The sequence below is a fragment of the Cnephaeus nilssonii genome (assembly GCF_951640355.1).
Source record: "Cnephaeus nilssonii genome assembly, chromosome: 8".
In the NCBI taxonomy this organism is placed as follows: Eukaryota; Metazoa; Chordata; class Mammalia; order Chiroptera; family Vespertilionidae; genus Cnephaeus; species Cnephaeus nilssonii.
The window spans coordinates 93,380,027-93,404,640 of NC_137079.1; the positions used below are offsets into that span (position 1 = coordinate 93,380,027).

General features: G+C 39.6%; 1 protein-coding gene across 5 annotated transcripts in view; it reads right to left on the reverse strand.

Moving 5' to 3' along the window:
• Positions 1-24,614, reverse strand: part of ZC3H13 (zinc finger CCCH-type containing 13) — a 144,205-nt gene that overhangs the window by 69,569 nt on the left and 50,022 nt on the right. For all 5 annotated transcript variants that reach the window (XM_079778873.1, XM_079778876.1, XM_079778875.1 and 2 more), the window contains exons 8-9: positions 22,408-22,605; positions 2,296-2,606 (exon numbers count right to left, since the gene is read on the reverse strand). In XM_079778873.1, the coding sequence (XP_079634999.1) occupies positions 2,296-2,606; positions 22,408-22,605 (509 nt within the window). The remainder of the gene's footprint in view (positions 1-2,295; positions 2,607-22,407; positions 22,606-24,614) is intronic.

Here is a 24,614-nt window from a genome sequence, read left to right on the forward strand (position 1 = left end):
GTATTTTTTTTTTCATGATGCCCCCATCTGTCTGTAGAAATACATCTAATTATTATATTTTGTTTTTGTTTTTTTTTTAGTCTAAAGTTTTACATGTCTCCTTTTTCCCCCAATTGACCCCACCCGCCCCTCACCATTCCCACCCCGGGTAAGTCCCCACCGCCCAAGTGTCTGTGTCTATTGGTTACGCTAATATGCATGCATACAAGTCCTTTGGTTGCTCTCTAACCAACCCCCTCTGCCCCCCCTTGCCATTTGTCTCTGGATCCATTCTTGTTCGTCAAATTATGTTGCTCATTATATCCCACATATGAGTGAGGTCATGTGATATTTATCTTTCTCTGACTGGATTATTTCACTTGGCATAATGCTCTCCAGTTCCATCCATGCTGTTGCAAATGATAAAAGTTCCTTCTTTTTTATAGGAGCGTAGTATTCCATTGTGTAGATGTACTACAGTTTTCTAATCCACTCATCTGCTGATGGGCACTTCGGCTGTTTCCAAATCTTAGCTATTGTAAATTGTGCTATTATGAACATAGGGGTGCATATATCCTTTCTGATTGGTGTTTCTGGTTTCTTGGGATATATTCCTAGAAGTGGGATTACTGGGTCAAATGGGAGTTCCATTTTTAGTATTTAAGGAAACTCCATACTGTCTTCCACAGTGGCTACACCAGTCTGCTTTCCCACCAGCAGTGCAGGAGGGTTCCTTTTTCTCCACATCCTCGCCAGCATTTGTCGTTTGTTGATTATATTTTTTTCTTTACCTCCCTTTTCATTCTTCCACTAAAATTATTCTTATTTCAGAAAATGACATCTAGAGAGGAACAAACATCTTGCTACACTCTTGTATGGAAGGTTAAAGAAATGTCCTCCTTACAAAGAACCTAAACACGTATGGATTCTTCCTATAACATAAGCCACTCTTATCACAAAAAAAGCAATCTCCCAAATACTCAACTGTATACTATTCCTCTTCATTAGTGTGTTTAATAATTATGTTTTGAAATAAAGAGTTTTCATTCAGTAGTCACTAAAGAAATAGATTTCTAATCAATTCTAGTTGTTAAATATCTTATTAAAATACTAATGTACTGATCTTATTCCAAAAATCATGTACACAGGGGTAATTCTATAAAATAGGTGCTCTCTCCAGTCTCTACTTACGTATCCATTATTTTTGTGAATAAAAAAATTTGATTAATTATTGCTTGCACTGTTGATAGGAAGAGAACAACTAAATTCAACATGTTTCATGGGAGACTGCTATACTATACTCATAAACAGCCTTCTAAAATGCATATTAAACAGAACTGTTATTGCAAGTAAGCAAGTATTTTCTGAGTACTCATTATGTTAAAACTAACTGAGGACAAGTTAGGGAAAAACTTGTCAAGGTAAATAAACAAGGACAAGAAGCTTATACAAGTATAGAGATATTAGAGATATTATACTGTATTGTCAGGTAATGATAGCAACTCAGCTTGAACAGAGGTAACAAATTCAAAGTTAACTTAATTCTCAGGGATCTAAGAAAGGAAACTACTTTGTTTACTTTACTTCTTTCTTGAGTTATACCTGGAAAACTATCACTTGGTTTGCACTGACCCTTTGAATGCTCCCCCTACTCTCACCTCTTTATCAAAACACTTCTGATGCTTTGAAACTCTGCCCTCTGGTTGGCTGCTTCTCATTCCTTCACCTCGTTATTTTTTAAAAGAATTAACTCAGCAATTAGGAGGGTTCGCTACAAATAAGATGACCAAAAATTTCTAGAACTCGAGAGTACTCAAATAAAAATTTTTTAAAAAATATATATTTTATTGATTTTTTACAGAGAGGAAGGGAGAGGGATAAAGTTAGAAACATCAATGAGAGAGAAACATCGATCAGCTGGCTCCTGCACACCCCCTACTAGGTATGTGCCCGCAACCAAGGTACATGCTCTTGACCAGAATCGAACCTGGGACCCTTGAGTCTGCAGGCCGATGCTCTAGCCACTGAGACAAAATAAAACTTAGAGCTCAAATAAAACTTCTTAAAGAAAGCATCAACTTAGTATACATATAAATAACTAATACACATGCTAACAGCTTACATGCCCATGCCATTAAGCACCTCCTATTGTCCTCAAGACCTCTCCTCTGTGTGTTACAGAAGGCTTAGTATAACACAGTTCTCTTCTATCCCTTATTATAATAAATCTGAATGTCCAAGTCTTAAGTTAAAAAAAAAAAAAAAAAAAACCTACTTAAATGACTTTTAAAAATCCAGATAAAATACAGTGCATACCTTCCCTCTTTTCATGACGCCGATCATGAGACTGTGAAGTTCGTTCATGATCATGCCTCCCTTTCTCTCGCATTGGAGAGCGATGTCTTGAAGGACTTTGCTTTCTCTGAGGAGAAGACAGGGAATGGGAAGGATAAGGTGAAGTAGAACATCGTAAAGGTGGAGTTACTGTCCTCTGATAAGATGGTGAAGGAGTTCTTTTTCGATGAGGAGAAAGAGAATGTCTTTGAATAGATGATCCTGACTGTGAGGAAGATGAGTGATGTCTAGAAGACATAGGAGAATGGTGCTGTCCTGCAGGGGAAGTAGACCTATAAGGAAAAATAACATTAATAAAAAATAGTTTAAGAGCCTTCATTTCTAGCCAAAAGAAAATACTTTTTTTTCCAAAATAAAACAAAAATAACTGCATGTAAAAAAGCTAAAATTGTGAATAATTCTAGGATAAATTTTAATTCACACTGCTATAAAATAATAAGTTGACTTTTAACGATTTGACGGATTTTTAAATCAGCTCAAAGGAACAGTTCTAGAGATTTGCACTGCCTTTCTCCTAAGCTGTGGCTGCAAGGTAACATTCTCCCTGAGCACAGATGGTCTAACCCTTACTTAAAATATGGAATTCACTTTCATTACAGGTAATCTCTGATAGAGTGACTAGGTACTTGGAGGGGGGAACCCACAAAGAGCTAAAGAAAAAACATACTGGTAAGATCTAGATAGAAAGCAGCTGTGAGAATGCCTACACTTCAAGGTTGTGGGAAAGGGAAAAACTTAAGTCAAACCTAGTCTGCCCTGCCTGAGTTGACATCTAGAATGGGGAAAAATTACTAAGGTTAAGAAAAGAATGTACTGTCTATATAATTTCATCTATATTAATAAAAGGGTAATATGCGAATTAGACTGGACGTCTTCCAGACAAAGCCACCATGGCAGGGGCTGAGGCAGAGGCGGTTAGGGGCGATCAGGCCAGCAGGGGAGCAGTTAGGGGGAGACCAGGCTGGTAGGGGGGCAGTTGGGGGTGACCAGGCCAGCAGGGGCCCAGTTAGGGGGCGATCAGGCTGGCAGGCAGGCGAGCAGTTAGGAGCCAGCGGTCCTGGATTGCGAGAGGTATGTCCGACTGCCGGTTTAGGCCCGATCTCTGTGGATCGGGCCTAAACCGGCAGTTGGACATCCCCTGAGGGGTCCCGGATTGGAGAGGGTACAGGCCGGGCTAAGGCCAGCCCCACACCCCCGTGCATGAATTTCGTGCATTGAGCCTCTAGTATCAAATAATCTGCCTTCAGTCTTGGACAGCACAAAATGAGATTTAGTCTGTAAGTCTTGGTTTAACTAAGGCATTCTATACACCTTTAAAATCATCTTCTTTCACTGATGCCAAGGAAATAACATACTGAATCACTCCTACAATCTATTATGACCTGGGCCCTGTCTACAATGAATATGCAAAATGTGTGCATAATGAAGAGCTGGAATACAAACATTTGTGCAATAATTAAAAACAGGACTAATATTTAAAAGTTAACATTCCAGATATCACATACCCAGATAAATATCATATTCTTCAAATCATTTTGAGGGCTAGATGTTTACTCAAATCATTTAGAGGGCTAGAAGTTCTAGTTAAAGTATTTTAGAATTACCTTCAATGCTTACAATAATTATTACTCAGATTTGGTGGAAACAAATTTTTCAGTTCAAGCTTTGAATAATCGAGCAATTGCATTAAGGTCAGAGCACCAATGTGTTGTCAAGTTATGGTTTCAGCTTTTAACCTTTTGCACTCGGATGTTGAGTGTGACTCGACACAGTTAGCATCGGTAGCCCTTCCCTTCCCTCCCTCGCTCCCTCCTCCTTTATTTGGGCTTTTCTTACATTAAATAAATAAGTTTGTATGAGAAGAAACTCCAGTTTTTTATTCTACTGCCGCACTTTGTAAAATCTGGGGTATTTAAAAAATTAAATCCCGAGTAGAATAAAGGAATCGAGAAAAAAGCAAGCGAGTGCAAAGGGTTAATCGTATTTTTCATCTTACCAATCTTTTAGAGGAAAATATTTTATGAAAATTGTTGATTTATTTTAAGCATTTGTCACAGACTGAATGTTTGTGTGGAAATGTTTGTGTTATAGACTCAATTTTTACATGGAAACACCAACCCCCAATATGATGGTATTTGGAGGTGAAGCCTTCGGGAATAATTAGGTTTAGATGAGGTCCTAAGGATGGGGTTCCCACAACTGGATTAGTGTCCTTATTGGAAAAGGAAGAGACCAGAGTGCTCCTCTCTATCTCTCTTTCATGAGAGGACACAATGAAAAGACAGCCATTTAGGAGTCCTGAAGTGGGCCCTCACCAGGAACCAAATCTGCCTGGCACCTAGACCTTGGATTCTAGTCTCTAGATCTATGAAAAATTAATTTCTATTTTAAACCCACTTAGCCCATGGTATTTTGCAATACTAGCCCAGGTTGGTTAAGACAGCATCTTTACATTCTCACTCTGTTACTATTGTTTTAATTTGAGGACTGAAGAACAGTGAAAAGAGAGGATCTGCTATCGAAACAAGATGGATCAAATTATTGATGTGAGCCTGCCTATACCAAGAACTATGTTCATTTTGCAAATATAAAAGGTGTGACTTTAATAAAATCATCTTGAAATATGATAAAATTATCAGTATGGTGGCTTCTAGACTACTGTGGAGATATACAGTATTAAATTACTTTCCCCTTAGAATAGCAGTAATTTCAGATTAACTAGTTTTATGCTCTAGAATTGGCTGGTTTCTTATCTGAGGGATAAGAAGTGAAACGTGAAATTCAAATAAAGAAAAGGGGAAAGGAGAAACCAAGATAGCGACATAGGTAAGCACCTAAACTGCTGCCTCGCACAACAATTTCAAAACTACAACTAAAAGACAGAATGGACATCATCCAGAACCTCAGGAAAGCTGGCTGAGTGGAAATTCTACAACTAGAAGGAAAGAGAAAAGCTCACGGAGAATCAGAGGAGCCGCAAAGGGCTGAGGTACAAAGACACGCGTGCAGAGAGGAAGGGCGGCTGAGTGCCTGGCTGGCTTTCTCTAGCGGGAGGGAGAAGGAAGCTCCCAACTGCACTGAACCCCAGTTCAGACTGCACTGAACCCCAGTTCGGGGCGAGACCCTGTGGACCCAGGCTCATACCGGGGGAGTCTGGACTGTCAGGTAGAGAGAAAGGCACACAGAACTCGGGGGAGCCACGGAGGGCAGGGATCTGAAGGCACGTGTGCGAGTGCGCACAGAGAGGATTGACTGCTGAGATTGCCGCTGGCTTTCCCTAGCGGGAGGGAGTCGAAAGCTCCTGACTGCACTGAACCCCAGTTCTGGGCAAGCCCCTGGGGACCCAGGCTCTTACGGGGGGAATCTGGACTGTCAGGCGGCAACTCAGGGGAGCCGCAAAAGATAGAGGTCTGGAGCGTGCGCGCAAGTGCGCGCAGAGAGGACTGACTGCTGAGTGTGCTGCTGGCTTTCTCTAGCTGGAGGAAACTGGAAGCTCCCGACTGTGCTGAACTCCAGTTCTGGGCAAGAATCTGGGAATCCAGATTCATTGGGGGAGAAACTGGACCGTCTGGCAGCGGGCGAAACTTGAGGGCAGCTTTCTCTCAGAGGTGCTTGCAATGATTACCAAGGGATACTGAAACCCAGGGGCCTCATAGGGCAGGGCTGACAGAAAGCCAAGACTGTCTGCTCAGCCCTGAGACTCCGCCCCATCCAAGCTGAGCACAGAGGCTTCTGCAATTTTGCAAGTCTTGTCTCATAAGGCTGAATCCAGCACAGAAGTTCTCCCGGAGTAGACACAGCTGATCCTCACAGCCAACTGGCCTAGAGGTCAATTCCTCCCAGTGATACCAACAACAATCAAGACTTAACTACAACAAGGCTGTACACCCAGTCCATAAAGGGGTGCACCATGAGTGTCCACCTCAGGTAACTGGGGAAGTCGACCCACTGGGCCCTATAGGACACCTAGCACACAAAGCTACCCTACCAACTCAGGGAAGCAGCAAAAATGCGGAGACAAAAAACAGATCACAAACGAAAGAAATGGAGGAAAACAAACGACGGGATATAGAGTTTAAAACCATGGTTATAAGGTTCTCCAAGAATTTCCTAGGAAAGGCCAATAAATTTAGCGAGACCCTCAAAGATATGAAAAAGGACCAACTAGAAATTAAGCATACACTGACTGAAATAAAAAATAATATACAGGGATCCAACAGCATACTAGAGGATTGCAAGAATCAAGTCAAAGATTTGGAATACAAAGAAGCAAAAAGCACTCAACCAGAAAAGCAAAAAGCAAAAAGAATCCAAAAAGTTGAAGATAGTGTAAGAAGCCTCCGGGACAACTTCAAGTGTAACCAACACAGAATTATTGGGGTGCCAGAAGAAGAGAGAGAGCAAGATACTGAAAACCTATTTGAAGAAATAATGACTGAAAACTTCCCCCACCTGGTGAAATAGACTTAAAAGTCCAGGAAGTGCACAGAACGCCAAACAAGAGGAATCCAAAGAGGACCACACCAAGACACATCATAATTAAAATGCCAAGAGCAAAAGACAAAGAGAGAATCTTAAAAGCAGCAAGAGAAAACAGTTAGTTACCTACAAGGGAGCACCCATACGATTGTCAGCTGATTTCTCAACAGAAACTATGCAGGCCAGAAGGGAGTGGCAAGAAATATTCAAAGTGATTAATAGAAAGAACCTACAACCAAGATTACTCTACCCAGCAAAGTTATCATTCAGAAAAGTGAATTAAAAATCTGAGGAATAGAATATACTGGTGAATATAATAGAATCAGCGGCATAAAAAGGGAGTAGACTGATAATTCTCAGGGGAAAAGTGGTGTGGGGGGTGCGGGAAGAGACTGGACAAAAATCATACACCTATGGATGAGGACAGCGGGGAGGGGGGGAGGTAAGGGCAGAGGGTGGGGTGGAGGGGAGCTATGGGGGGGAAAAGGAGAAACAATTGTAATAATCTGAACAATAAAGATTTTTTAAATTTTAAAAAATAAATAAATAAAATGAAAAAGGGAAAGTCTGGTGCACCATGAGAAGCTTAACACCTTAAAACAGTTATCTGTACACTGTCAGCAAGGGAACTGTAGCTTATAGCACAAAGGGAAAGATGATCTTTAGCCTGACTTGGTTCCCATCAAAAGATTTTTAATGTTGCTATAATTAAGACATGATGTGTAATGAGAATATTCAGAGTATATTTTATTTGGGAAAAAATGTAAAAGGTTAAGAAATTAAAAAGAAAAACTCCTCATATTCAAGATGCAAGTAATTTCACTTAGAAACCAACATGTTTACAACAGAGTTTATTTTAAAAACTAGAAGCCCGGTGCACGAAATTCGTGCATGGTGGGGGGTTGTCCCTCAGCCCAGCCTGTACCCTCTCCAATCTGGGACTCCTGGAGGGATGTCCGACTGCCCATTTAGGCCCGATCCTGGTGGGATCGGGCCTAAACGGGCAGTCGGACATCCCTCTCACAATCCAGGACTGCTGGCTCCCAACTACTTGCCTGCCTGCCTTCCTGATTGCCCCTAACCGCTTCTGCCTGCCAGCCTGATCACCCCCTAACCACTCCGCTGCCAGCCTGGTTGATGCTTAACTGCTCCCCTGCCAGCCTGTTTGCCCCCAACTTCCCTCCTCTGCCAGCCTGGTCACCCCTAACTGCCCTCTCCTGCAGGGTTGATCACCTCCAACTGCCCTCCCTTGCAAGCCTGGTCCCTCTCAACTGCCCTCCCTTGCAGGCCTGGTCCCTCACAACTGCCCTCCCTTGCAGGCCGGGTGCCTCCCAACTGCCCTCTCCTGCTGGCCATCTTGTAGTGGCCGTCTTGTGTCCACATGGGGGCAGGATCTTTGACCACATGGGGGCAGCTATATTGTGTGTTGCAGTGATGATCAATCTGTATATTACTCTTTTATTAGATAGGATAGAGGCCTGGTGCACGGGTGGGGGCCAGCTGGTTTGCCCTGAAGGGTGTCACAGATAAGGGTGGGGGTTCCCTTGGGGTGTGGGGCGGCCTGAGCGAGGGGCCTGTGGTGGTTTGCAGGCTGACCACGCCCCCTGGCAACCCAAGTTAGGGGTGACCAAGCTGGCAGAGGAGGGAAGTTGGGGGCGACCAGGCCTGCAGGGAAGGGCAGTTGGGAGGGACCCAGGCCTGCAGGGGAGAGCAGTTGGGGGGGACCAGGCCTTCAGGGGAGGGCAGTTAGGGATGACCAGGCCTGCAGGGGAGGGCAGTTAGGGGCAAACAGGCTGGCAGGGGAATGGTTAGGGGGTGATCAGGCTGGCAGGCAGAAGCGGTTAGGGGCAATCAGGAAGGCAGGCAGGTGAGCAGTTGGGAGCCAGCAGTCCTGGATTGTGAGAGGGATGTCCGACTACCCATTTAGGCCCGATCCCACCGGGGTCCCAGATTGCAGAGGGTGCAGGCTGGGTTGAAGGACACCCCCCCCCACCCGCCCTGTGCATGAATTTTGTGCACCATGCCTCTAGTAAACATATATAATGATACTTGTAAAACATTTGATTCAAACAAACTAATAAGAAGTTCTAGATAATACAAGTAAATCTAAGCTAAGTAGTAATAATTTTAGTTAGATTTCACTTTTGCATTTATGTAGAAATGAAGTAATTTAAAGAAATCTCAATTTAAGAATGAAGACTGTTAAGATAATCGCTAAATCAACATATCCTTCAATGATATTCAGAATTTGGTTCAGGAACCTTACACCGACTTGTTCAATCACATGACTTAGCTGGTAACTGTACCTACCATTGTGACCCATAGTCAAAAGTGACAAGTACCTGGTATTCCTGGCACATGAGATTGTTTTTATGCTCTAGGAGTAAGAGAGTAAATATTCAAATGCAATAAAATTCAGAAACAACATGCACAAGTATAACATGAATTAAGACAACTGCCTCCTATCCTGTGCCTTGTTTAATCCTCAAGAAACATTGTTATATGTTTCTTGAGAACAGCTTTCTTTCCAAGTCTCTAATTCTACCAAGCTTGTTGGATAAACGTACAACTTTTAGGGGCATAAATGCCAATGTTTTTGACATTCTTCAGGGATGGGGTGGGCGGGATGGTGAGATGATGAAGAGAAGCAGACCATGCCAAAAACAATACACAATCCAGTCCTGGGAAAGAGGGTTCTCAAGTTTTGGTCCCATTTCCCAGACCCATTATTTCCTCAGCTCAGACCAACAAAATGGGTACCAAATAAGGAAAATTCTTGAAATCCCTGCCACTGTCCTAGAAGTTCTATCCAGACACAGGTCAGAACTACCAGTGAAAAAATTACCATCATACACTACTAAACCACAGCCAGATTGGAATGGATGTCTGTTACTTAATTAATCTTATCACATACAACACAACCCCACACTTTTACCAAAATGAGTTTTTGGCATTTACCATGTTTTGCATTTCTGATTGGACCAATTACTGGAACAGGACTAAATATCCCAACCACCTCATGCTACTGAAAACCTCTCTGAAATTTCTTGAGAACAGCTTTCTTTCCAAGTCTCTAATTCTACCAAGCTTGTTGGATAAACGTACAACTTTTAGGGACATAAATGCCACACTAGATTTTGTCTTGACAAGTTTTCCCAATATCACACCTACAAATGAGAGCCTAAGCCTTGACCAATTGGACGAAATGAAAAGGTTTTCTTTTTTCCCAATGCAATTAAGTTATTCTGGTATGTACAAAACTCATGTTTAACAAAAGTCTATCATAAACTTAGTATATAACTGCGTTCAGCTATATCACACATTTCTTTAAGTACCTTAATATTATATCCCTAGCTTAAATTAGCATTCAAATGAAAAAACTTTTTAAATTGATAGACAGGGCTCAATTAAATGTAGAAAAAAGGACGATGCTTTAGACAAACAATTTCCAACCTGAACACACAGGTTCCATTCGATTACTAAAAGGTTTGCATATTCTTCATGATATTTCTGTTAATATCCATTAATTGGGAAAATGATATAAAAGATATGACAAATAAATGTTATAAAAGATATGACAAAAAGTGCTTGTAAAATTTGTGTTTTAAAATTACATTATTCTTTTTTTCTTTTAAGTGTGATACAGGTATGATGATTACATTTTTTTGAGTGTTCTTTCTTGGAGAGATATACTAACATGTATACAAAAGAAATGGTAAAATGGCAAGAATGTGCTTCAAAATATTACTGGGGTTGGGGAGGTGAACAGGGATACTAATGAAACAAGAAGGATATAAGGACCCTTATACTATTCTATTTTTATGTGTGTGAATAGTCCATAATAATGTAAATGTAATACTTTTTTCTACCCACTGTATATAACCAAGCAGCATTAGTATACAGTTACTCAAGAAACTATCAATTTAGTCTATAGAATATGCTTGTTACTCATGGATTCCTTCCTGTCCTGTGGGTCATGGTCACAGGATGAGATTTACCAGTCCAGAGCCTGGTGTTTGAACATGAATGATAAATAGTGAAGAAATCAAATAATGAATTCAACAGATATTATTCTTTGTCAAATGTCTGAAATTTATTTTAATTATTTTAATAAATAGGTGCAATCCCTAAAAGGAAATAACACTGCCAATTTGGTGGTAATTTGCTGATTCTAAGTTGAAGTAAAAACCAATTAGCTTTAAATGACCACATCTGTTTTTCAATCTGAGCAAGGTTCACGAGCACATTTGTACTTCTATCAAGAAGTAACGTAACAACCACATAAAAATTACAACTAAAATACAGAACCATCATTCAGAACTGCCTGAAATCTAGCTAACTGGAAGTCCTACAACTACGGATTCAAAGAATAAGCCACATTGAGACTGGCAGTAGGGTCAGAGATCCAGAATGGGCTGGTCCCCACACCCACGTGTGGTGGGTAAATATTGGGAGAACTACCTCAGCTGTGGAGGTATCCCTTGTGAAGCAAGGGGTCCCAGCCCCACAACAGCCTACCAACCTCCCTACCGAGGGTTCCAGTGCCAGGAAGAGAAGTCCCTATAACTTCTGATTGTAAAAATCAGTAAGGATTGTGGCTGAGTAATATGAGGTTGTTGGAGTTCCAAGCAGTTCCTTTTAAAGGGCCTATGCATTCACTTACTCAAACTCACTCTCTCTAAGCTCTAGTGCTGGGGAAATACATCAAAAGGCACCTGGGACATATGTAGAGGAAGTGAATTGTCTGGCATCGGGAGAGAACTGAGGGTATAGCTTTCTACTAGACAAAATTGCTTGCAGAGGACACTGAACATTTTCTGAGACTACCCCTCCCCCACAATAGAGCCAGCAGGTAGGTGCTCTATCTGAATCTCCATCAACCTGAGTAACACTATTAACCCTGCCCTGGTGATTCCCTGAAATCCTGCTCCACCAAACTGGCAGGCACACCCAAGCTATTTCCACACAAATGGCCTGTCCTGGCTCATGCTTCAGACTTTCCTAAAATTTCTCAAACAAGCAGCATCTGGCCTCAGTGTGCCCTTTACCATTCGCTAAATGGCCCCAGGCTTGGTAGTAGCAGCAGCTGGCCGTAGTTTCCAGCTTGGCCTTGCCTGGGCACCTCTAATGCTAGCTCAAGTAGCAACCACCTGCCATTATTTTGTAGCTCATGCTGGGTGGCCCCAGACAGGTGGTAGCTGACCTTGGCTGCACTTCCCAGGAAGCCCCAGAACCAGTGCACCTGGTGGACAGCTTCAGATCACATTGAAGCACTAGCTAACCACCTCCAAAAGTGACACACTCTGGGGCGGATTCAGCAGGCACTAGCGCCCCACCAATGCAGGCTCATCTCTGTGGGGTGGGCCCTGTACAGCTCATTCTCCACAGTGGTTGGTGGTCACAGCTAGTCCTTGCAGCCCATCAGCCTGGGAGTAAATCCCTCCCATTGATGTGCCAACAGCAATCAAGGATCAATTACAATAGAAGGGTGTATACAGTCCACACAAGATTGTGGAGGGGGACAAGCTGGAGTGCCTAGTGCATGTGACCGTGGAAGCTAAGCCACTAGATTATACAGAACACCTTCTACATTAGGCCACTTTACCAAGCCCAGGAGATGTAACAGCTCTACCTTGTACATAGAAACAAACATAGGGAGGCTGAGAAAAGGAGGAGACAAAGAAACATGTCCGAAATGAAATAACAGAACAAAACTATAGGAAAAGAACTAAACAAAATGGAGACAAGCAATCTACTAGATGCAGAGTTCAAAATACTGGTTATACCAGTGATGGTGAACATATGACACACGTGTCAGCACTGACACGCATAGCCATTTCTGATGACACGCGGCTGCTGAAGCGGCCGCATGCCGAGGATGAAACATTTGCTGCTCCTGAGGATGAAACATTTGCGAAATAATATTTTTTCCTCAAAGTGACACACTACCCGAGTTATGCTCAGTTTTTTGGCGAAGTTTGACACACCAAGCTCAAAAGGTTGCCCATCACGGGGTTATACTAATGCTCAAGGAACTTAGTAAGAATTTCAACAGCATAAAAAAGGACATTGGAACTCTAAAAAAGAAATACTCAGAAATGCAGGATACACTAACTAAAATGAAGAATAATTTACAGAAAATCAACAGTAGAGAAGATGAAGCAGAGAACCAAAAAAACGATTTTGAATATAAGGAAGCCAAAAAACATCACATAAGGGAGGCCAAGAGACATATGAAAACATGCTCAAAGTCACTAATCATCCAAGAGATGCAAATCAAAATGACAATGAGGTATCATCTCACACCTGTCAGAATGGCTATCATCAACAAATGGCAAGTGCTGGTAAGGATTCGGAGAAAAAGGAACCCTCTACTGGTGGAAATGCAGACTGGTGCAGCCACTGTGGAAGACAGTATGGAGTTTCCTCAAAAAGTTAAAAATGGAACTGCCATTTGACACAGTGATCCCACTTCTAGGAATATATCCCAAGAAACTAGAAACACCAATCAGAAAGGATATATGCACCCCTATGTTCATAGCAGCACAGTTTACAACAGCTAAGATTTGGAATCAGCCTAAGTGCCCATCAGCAGATGAGTGGATTAGAAAACTGTGGTACATCTACACAATGGAATACTACACTGCGGTAAAAAAGATGGAACTCTTACCATTTGCAACTGCATGGATGGAGCTGGAGAGCATTATGCTAAGTGAAATAAGTCAGTCAGAGAAAGATAAATATCACATGATCTCACTCATTTGTGGAATATAATGAACAACATAAACTGATGAACAAAAACAGATCCAAAGACAGAGAAACATCGCTCAGATGCTCAAACCTGAGGGAAGGTAGGGGAGGGTGGGGGTAAGGAGGAGAGACCAACCAAAGGACTTGTATGCATGCATATAAGCATAAGCAATGGATGCAGACAACAGGGAGTGAGGGTGAGGGCAGGATTGGGGGTGGGGGTCAACAGGGGGATAAGGACACATTTGTAATACCTTAATCAATAAAGGAAAAAAACAAAATATCAAATCAGAATAGCAAAAATAAGAACACAAAAAATGAGGATAGTGTAAGGAGCCTCTGCAATAACTTCAAGCTTATCAACATATGCATCATGGGAGTGGCGGAAGAACAAGAGAGAGTAAGAAATTGAAAACCTATTTGGAAAAATAATAACAGAAAACTCCCCTACCCTGGTGAAGGAAATAGACACACAAGTCCAGGAAGCACAGAGATTCCCAAATAAGATGAATCCAAAAAAAGATCACACAAACACACATTAGAATTAAAATGCAAAAGGTTAAAGACAAAGAAAGAATTTTAAAAGCAGCAACAGAAAAATAGTTATCTACAAGGCAGATCCCATAAGAGTTTCAGCTGATTTCTCATCAGAAACTTTGCAGTCCAGAAGGGACTGGCAAAATATATTTAAAGTGATGAAAAGCAAGGACCTACAAATATGATTACTCTAATCAGCAAAGCTATCACTTAGAATCAAAGGACATATAAAGAGCTTTCTAGACAAGAAAAAGCTAAAGGAGTTCATCATCACCAAACCAATATTGCATGAAATGTTAAAAGGTCTTCTTTAAGAAGAAAAAAATTGTCAAAAATATGAACAATAAATACATATCTATCAACAACTGAATCTAAACCCCCCCCCCCCAAAAAAAAACACACACACAAAACACAAACACACTCAAGGATACAGAGAATATTTTGAAGGTTGCCAAATGGAAGGGGGTTTGGGGGAAAAGGGTAAAAAGGTGAAGGGATTAAGAATTATAACTTGGTTGTTACAGAATAGTCATGGGTATGTAAAGTACAGCACAGGGAATATAGTCAATAATAATGTAATAACTATGTATGGTATCAGATGGGTATGAGATTTATTAGGATGATCACTTAGTAAGTTATGTCTAACCACTGGGCTGTACACCAGAAAATAATATAACATTGAAAAAAAAGTGAGAAAATGTGAGTTTACAAAAGCTTTTAGTGCAGTTTAAAAATAACAGTCAACTGCCCGAATGGCATGGCTCAGCGGTTGAGCATTAATCTATGAACCAGGAGACCTCAGTTCGATTCTTGGTCAGGGCACATGCCCAGGTTGTAGGCTTGATCCCCAGTAAGGAGCATGCAGAAGGCAGCTGATTAATGATTCTCTCTCATCACTGATGTTTCTCTCTCTCTCTCCCTCTTCCTTCCTCTCTGAAATCAATAAAAATATATTTAAAAAAACAAGTCACCCTTTGGCACTTTTCCAAGGAAAGAAGGTTTCGATATTCAGGTAATTATAATGAAGTGATTAAAAGATAAATTAGCTACGCTGTTAACAGTATCATCTCATTTAACCACAAAATCCTGCTACCTACCATTTAGACTAAAATGTATTACCAGTCATCAATGAAACCATATTTAATCAAATGTCCAGCAGAATGAGGTAACTTCTCTGATTAACTAATACCCATAAAGTTTTCCTTTGTTAAAGCCCTTGATATACTGATTAACTTTCCTGATTCAGCAAAGTATATAGAATACAGATTTTCACTGATAAAGAAAATATTACAGGTATACTAAACCATCAGTGTAACATCTACAATAGGATTATCTAGATGTAATAGGTTAAGTTAGGGATATTGAGACACAATATTCCCTTCACAAGTAATATTTCTGACTAAGTATTCAATTTGAACTTTCCTGCGAGTTATCTCTCTTCTAAAGCAAATTACAGAATAGAAATGATGAGGGAGAGGGGAGAGGGGAGAGGGGAGAGGGAGAGAAAAGAAACAGCACTGTCAAATGACTCACTAGATCAGATGGAAATAATTGACATCTTCAGAACATTTCAACCAAAGCTTCAGAATATACATTTTTCTCAAGTGCACACAGGACATTTTCAAAGACAAACCACATATTGTGACAAAGGCAAAGTCTCTTCAAATTTAAGAAGATAGATATCAAATCAAGCATCTTCTAGAATCACAAAAGCATAAAATTCAAAAGCAACTACAATAAAAACAATGAAAAACAAAAATCAAGCACTTGGAGGCTATTAAATAATGATTGGGTTACCAAAGATATCAAAGAAGAAATAAAAAGCATCCTGAAAACAAATGACAACGAAAACACAACAATCCAAAATCTATGGGACACAGTGAAAGCAGTCCTGAAAGACACGTTTATAACCTACAGGCCTACCTCAAAACAAAACAAAACAAAACAAACCACAACAACAATGTCCAGGTCAACCGAAAAAGTTTGAAGACCAACAATTACAAGCATTATTGGATGAAGATGCGTGTCAAAGTCAAAAACAACTTGCAGAAAGATTAAACGTTGCTCAGCAAACCATTTCCGATCGTTTACAAACAATGGGAAAGATTTTAAAGGAAGGAAAATGGGTGCCACATCAACTGAACGAAAGACAAATAGAAAACCGAAAAGTTATCAGTAAAATGTTGCTTCAACAGCATGAAAGAAAGTCTTTTTTACATCGAATTGTGACTGTCGATGAAAAGTGGATTTATTTGGAGAATCCCAAATGCACAAAATCATGGGTTGATCCAGGTCAACAGCGACTGCAAGGCCAAATCACTTCGGAAAGAAGACAATGCTCTGCGTTTGGTGGGATCAGGAAGGTGTGGTGTATTATGAGCTTCTAAAACCAGGTGAAACCGTTAATACTGATTGCTACCGACAACAAATAGTCAATTTGAAGCACACTTTGATCGTGAATCGACCAGAAGACACGGCAAAGTAATTTTGCTTCATGATAAAGCACCATCACACACTTCAAAACCAGTTAAAGACACATAAAAGATCTTGCCTGGGAGGTATTAACCCACCCGCTGTATTCACCAGACCTTGCACCTTCAGATTACCACTTGTTCTGATAGATGGCACATGCACTTTCTGAGCAGCACTTCAAAACGCATGAAGAAGTGGAAAATTGGGTCTCTGAATGGTTTGCTTCAAAACAAGTAAAGTTCTATTGGGACGGTATCCACAAATTACCTGAAAGATGGGGGAAATGTGTAGCTAGCAATGGACATTACTTTGAATAAAGCACTTTTGATGTTTCTCTTGAAATTATTGTATTACAAAATCCGTATTACTAACTGATACACCTAGTAGAATCATCAAACAGTCCGTCCAACCTCATAGGGAAGGTGGGTGTGGGGGAGGTGTAAAAGATCAACCAAAGGACTTATATGTATGCATATAACCATATCCCATGGACACAGACAGTAGGGGGGCCAGGGTTTGTGCTGGGGGGTGGGTGTGGCCAGGGAGAGGTCAATGGGGAAAAAGGAAATGTATGTAATACTTTAAACAATAAATAATTTAAATTGAAAACAAAGAAAGAACATAATAATCTCCACAAATAATGATTCAGGTGAGTTCTAGGTAATCAAGATTTTACTATTTTCTACTCAGATTAGGTTATGAAAAGTTTATTTTTAAAAATTATGGAAAACTGCTACATTTTCTAAAAGCAAAGTAACAAAGTAAGTCCATACGTCTTTTATTTTATAAACCAGTAGTCAGGTTTTAATCAATGTTAGATAAATAATCCAGTGAAAAAATTCTACTGTTCAAACTGAAAGACATTAATAAACATTTGTTTAATAACTGTGGCCTCCAAGCTATTCACTTCAAAAGCAACTACACGACAGATTTCAGTGTTATTCTAGTTAATAAATGTTCTGGGAACAGAATATATTCTTTTTTTATTTTTAAATTTGTATTTATTATTTAATCCCCACTCAGTATTTTTTCAATTGATTTTTTTTTTTAGAGAGTGGAGGAGAGAAAAGAGGGGTGGGTTGGGGGGAGGAGAGACTAATATGAGACACATTGATTGTTTGCCCCCAGCATGGGCCTAACTGGGGCCAGGGATGGAGCCTCCAATGGAGGTACATGTCCTTGAGTAGAATCAAATCTGCAACTCTTTGATCCCTGGTACATGCTCTAACCACTACTACTGAGGAACCCCAGCCAGGGCCAGAATATATTTTTAACAAAGTTAATGTGGCCAATGTAGATTTCTGAGGATAATACTCAAATCTTGGATGGCAGATCAGTGACAGAGGCCTAAGGAATGTTTAAGAATTCTTAAAAAAATTTGAGGGGGAAATCATAAGTTTTGCTTGGAAACTTATGGGTACTCTCCCTCACCAAAACACAGGGGCAAAATTTTACCCAAGTATCAAGAAATTTGCAGACTACTAAAATCCACCAATGGATCTCAGGTTATCAGCCCCTGATCTAAAAGGGTGTAGAACTGAGACACAGAAGACAGGGACTTAATTGGTCATGTGGTTTTCTTGCATCATTTTCCCATATGAATGCATACTTTTCTAGTAATTCAATAGGAAACCACTGAAACACCCCCCTCCCCCCCATATTAAATAGGCCTATTAAGTCTTACTTGGAAGGAAAGAAAAAAATCCATATTCAAAAAGATATTATTTTACACACACATTATTACTGTTATTACTTCCACCCCATAGTAACAAAGCTTCTGACAACATTTCACTGCTGCATCATCAGCTTTTAGAACAGAACCTATAACACATATTAGGTATTCAATTACTATTGGACAAATATATAAATTAGAATACAGAAAGTCCTCACTTAACATCATTGACAGGTTCCTTAACTTTAAGTAAAACAATGTATAACAAGACGAATTTTACCACAGGCTAAATGATATAAACAAGAGTTAAGTTCCTATGGCACCTCATCAATATTAAAACAAAATGATGTTGAGAATCTGCTGTACTTTTATTTGAAAACTCATCTATATATAAATTAATTTTAATGGGCAATTATTGGACAGCCAGAAAGAAAAACTGGAAAATGAACAATCAACCTCAATTTCTCCTAATACAAAATGTGTTATCATTTCAATGATGAACTATGTAGGGACATATGCTAAGAACCACCTCTCAGAAATTTCTGGGTCACAATAACAAAATAAGAACACCAAGAACCATCAGAGAAGAATAAAAACTTCTTAAACTGTAAGTCAACAAGAACATTTAACATAATTTATATCTGATTTATATGTCATTTTCAAAATATAGCTATTTGATTGAATAAAATACAATGTATATTTTAGGAAATTATGTTCAGGAATTGTGAATGTGCCAGTTAACCACTTTCTTATTGCTCCAGAAAAACACAATGTTGCCAGATCCTAGCAACAGCTGAGAGAATCATTCTGGTTCTTCTAAGTCACCACAGGGGAGAGGGAAAAAAAAAATTTGATCTACCTAAATAAGTTAGATAAGATCTCTTATGAAGACAAAGAAAGGACTAAGCTTACCACCAAAATATATTTTTGGGAAATTACTGGGTTTTGGCAAACTTACAAAGTTATAATAACTGCTTATTAGGTAGATCATTTATTCTTAATAATATTACAAATACCATTTCACAGAGCTTTCCAGATAAAGGGCCAGATAATACTGGTTTTACTCTAATGATCTTATTACTTAATAACATGAGGAGAAATGGCCATCACACAGGTGTAGCAGAGATTGCAATGTCCTATCCCCGTGGTCGGCAAATTGCGGCTCACGAGCCACATGTGGCTCTTTGGCCCCTTGAGTGTGGCTCTTCCACAAAATACCACGGCCTGGGCGAGCCTATTTTGAAGTGGCGTTAGAAGAAGTTTAAGTTTAAAAAAATTTGGCTCTCAAAAGAAATTTCAATCATTGTACTGTTGATATTTGGCTCTGTTAACTAATGAGTTTGCCGACCACTGTCCTATCTCTCCTTGCTGTTAGTAACCCCAATTTTACTTGCTTGAGATATATGCGCAGCTAAAGGATTACATTCCCAAGATGCCTTCATAGCTAGATGTAGCCATGTGACTAAATTCTGGCCAATAGGATGTAAGGGGAAATAGTGTGTGAGACTTCTTGGAAGGTTAAGGCTTTCTTCCTTTAATTTTTCCTATTGCGTGGAATATGGATGTAAAGGCTATACAGCATTAGCAGTCAAATTTAACCATGAGATATCTAACCTTTTGCTTGAAAAGTGAGCATGCACAAGGAATCCAGTGTCATGACACTGAGGACTAGTGTATCAGTCTCAGACCCACCTCCCTCTGACCTTCTTTAAAGAATAAATCACAATTTATGATTCCCAACCTTTGCTGAACACTGGAATTCTAGTGAGCTTTTAAAATTTTGGATACCAAGGTAGCAACCCATACTAAATAAATCAGAATACCTGGGGACTGGAATTAGGTATCAATACTTTTAAAGACACTCAGGTGATTCCAATGTGCAGCAAAGTTTGGGCATGAATCCTTATTTCTAACAGCTGATTCTAAATCTAACAATACTGCATCAGTAACAGAAAAAAATAAAAATTAGAAATACTAAATAACTTTATGGCAACATTTGATTAAGTATTAATTTAAGTGAAAGCCTACAAATGGAAAGGCATATTTAAATATTACTATGTGGTAAATTATTACTCAAGTAGAAAGATAAAGAGTATATTTATTGAGCACTTTGCTCATATTTTTAAGCTTTACCCCATTTAATCCTCACCTCAATCCTATGAGGCAGTATCATGCATATTTTACAGTGGAATAAACAGAGGCTCTGAGAAAACAAATACCTTACTCAGGGTCTCACATCAAGTAACTGGCAGAGCCAAGATACAAGTTCCTGTTTGTGCAAATTCAAGGTTTGTGTATTTTCTATTACATTGTAACTCAAAAAGAAAAGAGACTAAGAGATCTCTAGAGTTATATATTTTCTTGCGGAAATATTAGTTTCATAAAAGAATTTCAAAATGAATTTAAAATATTAACAAGGATAAAACATCTCTATTCAATCTGTAAACATTTCATAAATCTTGTGAACCAAAAGATCAACATACTAAACCCATGTTTATAATAGCACTATTCACTATAGCCAGGAGACAGAAGCAATCCATATATCCATCCTCTCTAATAAAAGAGTAATATGCAAATTAACCATCACTCCACTACATAAGCCACGCCCACCAGCCAATCAGGGCAAGTATGCAAATTAACCCCAACCAAGATGGCTACCAGAAGGGAGGCTTGAGTTTCCCCGGCGACAGAGTAAGCCAAGCTTTCCACACACTCTGGCAGGCCCAGGCCTCCACTCAAGGATACAAAGTTTCAATTATAGAAGGTAAAAAAAATCCAAACAGAAATGGCGGCAGCCACGGATCGAGCAGGAGGCTTGGCTCCGCTCCAGGATACAAAGTTTCAATTGTAGAAGGTAAATAAATTCCAGATACCAGGGCCTCTGCTTGGGTCGCCAGGGGCGTGGCTGGCCTGCAAACCACCACAGGCCCCTCGCCCAGGCCTCTCCACGCCCCAAGGGGACCCCACCCTGATCCAGGACACCCTTCAGGGCAAACCAGCAGGCCCCCACCCGTGCACCAGGCCTCTATCCTATCTAATAAAAGAGTAATATGCAGATTGACCATCACTACAACACACAAGATCAAGATAGCTTTACCTATGTGGTCAAAGATCCTGCCCCCATGTGGACACAAGATGGCCACCACAAGATGGCCAGCAGGAGAGGGCAATTGGGAGGGGCCAGGCCTGCAACGGAAGGCAGTTGAGAGGTACCAGGCCTGCAAGGGAGGGCAGTTGGAGGCTATCAACCCTGCAGTGGAGGGCAGTTAGGGGTGACCAGGCCGGCAGAAGAGGGAAGTTGGGGGCAAACAGGCTGGCAGGGGAGCAGTTAGACATGAATCAGGCTGGCATGGGAGTGGTTAGGGGGTGATCAGGCTGGCAGGCAGAAGAGGTTAGGGGAAATCAGGAAGGCAGGCAGGCGAGCAGTTGGGAGCCAGCAGTCCTGGATTGTCAGAGGGATGTCCGGTGGGATCGGGCCTAAACAGGCAGTTGGACATCCCTCGAGGGGTCCCAGATTGGAGAGGGTGCAAGCTGGGCTGAGGGACACCCCCCCACTCCCGTGCACGAATTTCATGCACTGGGCCTCTAGTTGAGAGATAAATGGATAAACAAATGTGGTATATACAGACAATGAAATATCACTCAGCTTAAAAAAGGAAGGCAATCCTGTCACACACTTCAACATGGATGAACTCCTAAGACATTATGCTAAGTCAGTCACAAAAAGACAAAATTATTCCATTTATATGAAGTATCTAACGTGGTTAAGTTAATAGAAATAGAAAGTAGAACAGTGGTTACTAGGGGCTGAGAAGTTGGGAGCAAGGGGAGAGGGGAAGGGAATTTTTTAATGGGTCTAGAGTTTCAGATTTGCAAGATGAAAAAGTTCTGGAGATGTGTTTCATGACAATGTGAATATAGTTAACACTACTGAACTGTACACTTAAAAATGAAGATAGGAAATTTTGTTTTTTAATCACAATAAAAAAAATGTTAAGTTAATATTTACTGAATTATCCATAACTAAATATGGGAATTATTAAGTATACATAAACAGTTTAATACCACTAAAAAATCCATTACAGTAATGCCTAAGAGCTCCTGAATAAGTATTTTAGATTCTACAAAAAGCAATATTGTCAACAACTCAGAATCCTCCTTACCTGGGCTTGTCTCTTTTTTCTCTTTGTCTTTCAAAATCCCGTCCTCTGTCCTTTCCATCTCTTGGTTTTTCTTCTATCCTATCTTTTACTTTATACTTTTCTTTATATTTTTTTCCCAGAGCAATATCTTCCTGTAAAGGAGGAGGTGGACTAGGAGTTCGAGGTCCTTTCTTTTTACTTTGGTTGCTTTTTGAATTCCTGAAGATAACACAAAGTTATCATTAGAGGTCCAAATACTTTTAGAAGGTCTAATGGATATTTTTCTCATTTTAACAAACAACATTTTAAAAATGGTGGCATTCCTTTCAATAGCTTGCCTTTGAATATTTTTTATACTAGTAATCAATATCTAGGAAAAAGACAGAAATGAGCAAAGAAATAATTTACTTGCCTATAATGTACTGTTTTCCAGATCCTTCTGCTTCTATTATTAACCCTTTGCACTCGCTTGCTTTTTTCTCGATTCCTTTATTCTACTCGGGATTTAATTTTTTAAATACCCCAGATTTTACAAAGCGCGGCAGTAGAATAACAAACTGGAGTTTCTTTTCATACAAACTTATTTATTTGGATTTTTTTATATTTCAAATACATACGAGCTGCTACCGATGCTAACCGTGTCGAGTCACACTCGACATCCGAGTGCAAGAGGTTAAATTAATGGTAAATCTTAAAGTCAACAACATTGTAGAATACAGGAAATATCACAGTTAAGTCAATAAGTAATTACTCATGCTAAATATTTATCACAAGATAAGTGAGCTACTAAAAAGCAGTAAGAGATGATTACATGAAAAAGAACAGGATACAACTAACCACACATCTAAATAGTTATGATTTCTATGAAAAGATTAAATTTCAAAGATTCTATTTTCTTGCATCAAAGATTTTATAAATAGAAAGAATAAGAAAATAAAAAGAATATTTCTGGTATGCTGTTTTTTGAGAGGAAAATGAATGGAAGTGAGGAAAAGTTAATAATTGGTTAGCCAAGTGGATATAGAGCAAGTAGGGGTAAATCACATCACTCTATGTTTAACCTCTTCCATATACTTGCCATATTTACTCAATCCCAGGAGCAAAGGAAAGGATCAAGCCAACTCTACAAAGTGCCTTATTAAAATACAAAACTCTATGCAAACTAGGTACTTTGCAGAGATAGAACAATGAACCATCAAGATCCCAATATAGCTTGGCCAGTGTCACTCAGTGGTTGAGCACGGACCTATGAACCTGGAGGTCAGTGCACATGCCCAGGTTGCAGGTTTGGTCTCCAGTAAGGGGCATACAGGAGGCAGCCAATCAATGTTTCTCTTTCACATCGATGTTTCTCCCCTTCCCTACCCCTCTCTCCAAAATCAATAAAAATATGTATTAAAAAAAATCCCAATCTACAAGGAGCTTAAATTTAATAGAGGTTGTAAAGCATGTATGCCACAGCTAAAATATAATACAAACAATAATTAATATTACAAGGGGGATATAATAAAATTTGATACACACAAAAGGAATACAAATTATGTTCAGTAAAGAAAAATGGAAAAACTTAGCAGAAAGATAAAAATTGAGTTAGACATCGAGGGATTAAAGATGGGAGACTATAGAAGGATGTTTGGATAAAAATATGGCAATACTGAAAGATCAAAGGAAAACGTCATTTTAAAAAACCTGAATTTCACTAAAGAGAATGGAAACCACTGCGTTTTTCAATGATATAATTAATTAGAATTGTTCTCAAGATTTCTCTTATAACATCTGTAAAATAAACGGGTTGGGGTATCTGATTCTTTATATGTGTGGGGAATAGATACTAGATAAAGGCAATATAATTAGTGAGATGATATAATAACCTAGGCAAAAAAGTAACCAGAATCTGAAATAGGATTAGAGCCTCTGGAAACTAGAAGAAAGGAGTAAAATATGAGTTTCATTATGGGTTCAGATAGAGAGGGTTTCCAACTGGTCAAGAGTTCGGAAGAGATTTTTATTTAGCATTTTCCTTCAACAAAATCAGTGTATGTACTTTAATTAAAATTTAAATAGTACAGCATGTCTTATGCCTTATTCTCAGTCCTGCAATGTAACAATATTCAATCACATCTGTTTTTATTTCTTCAACTGGCTACTATAATAAAACTAAATAATATATTATTACTGCTACATATATACTGTAAAGAATTTAATCTCTTGATCATGTACACAAGACA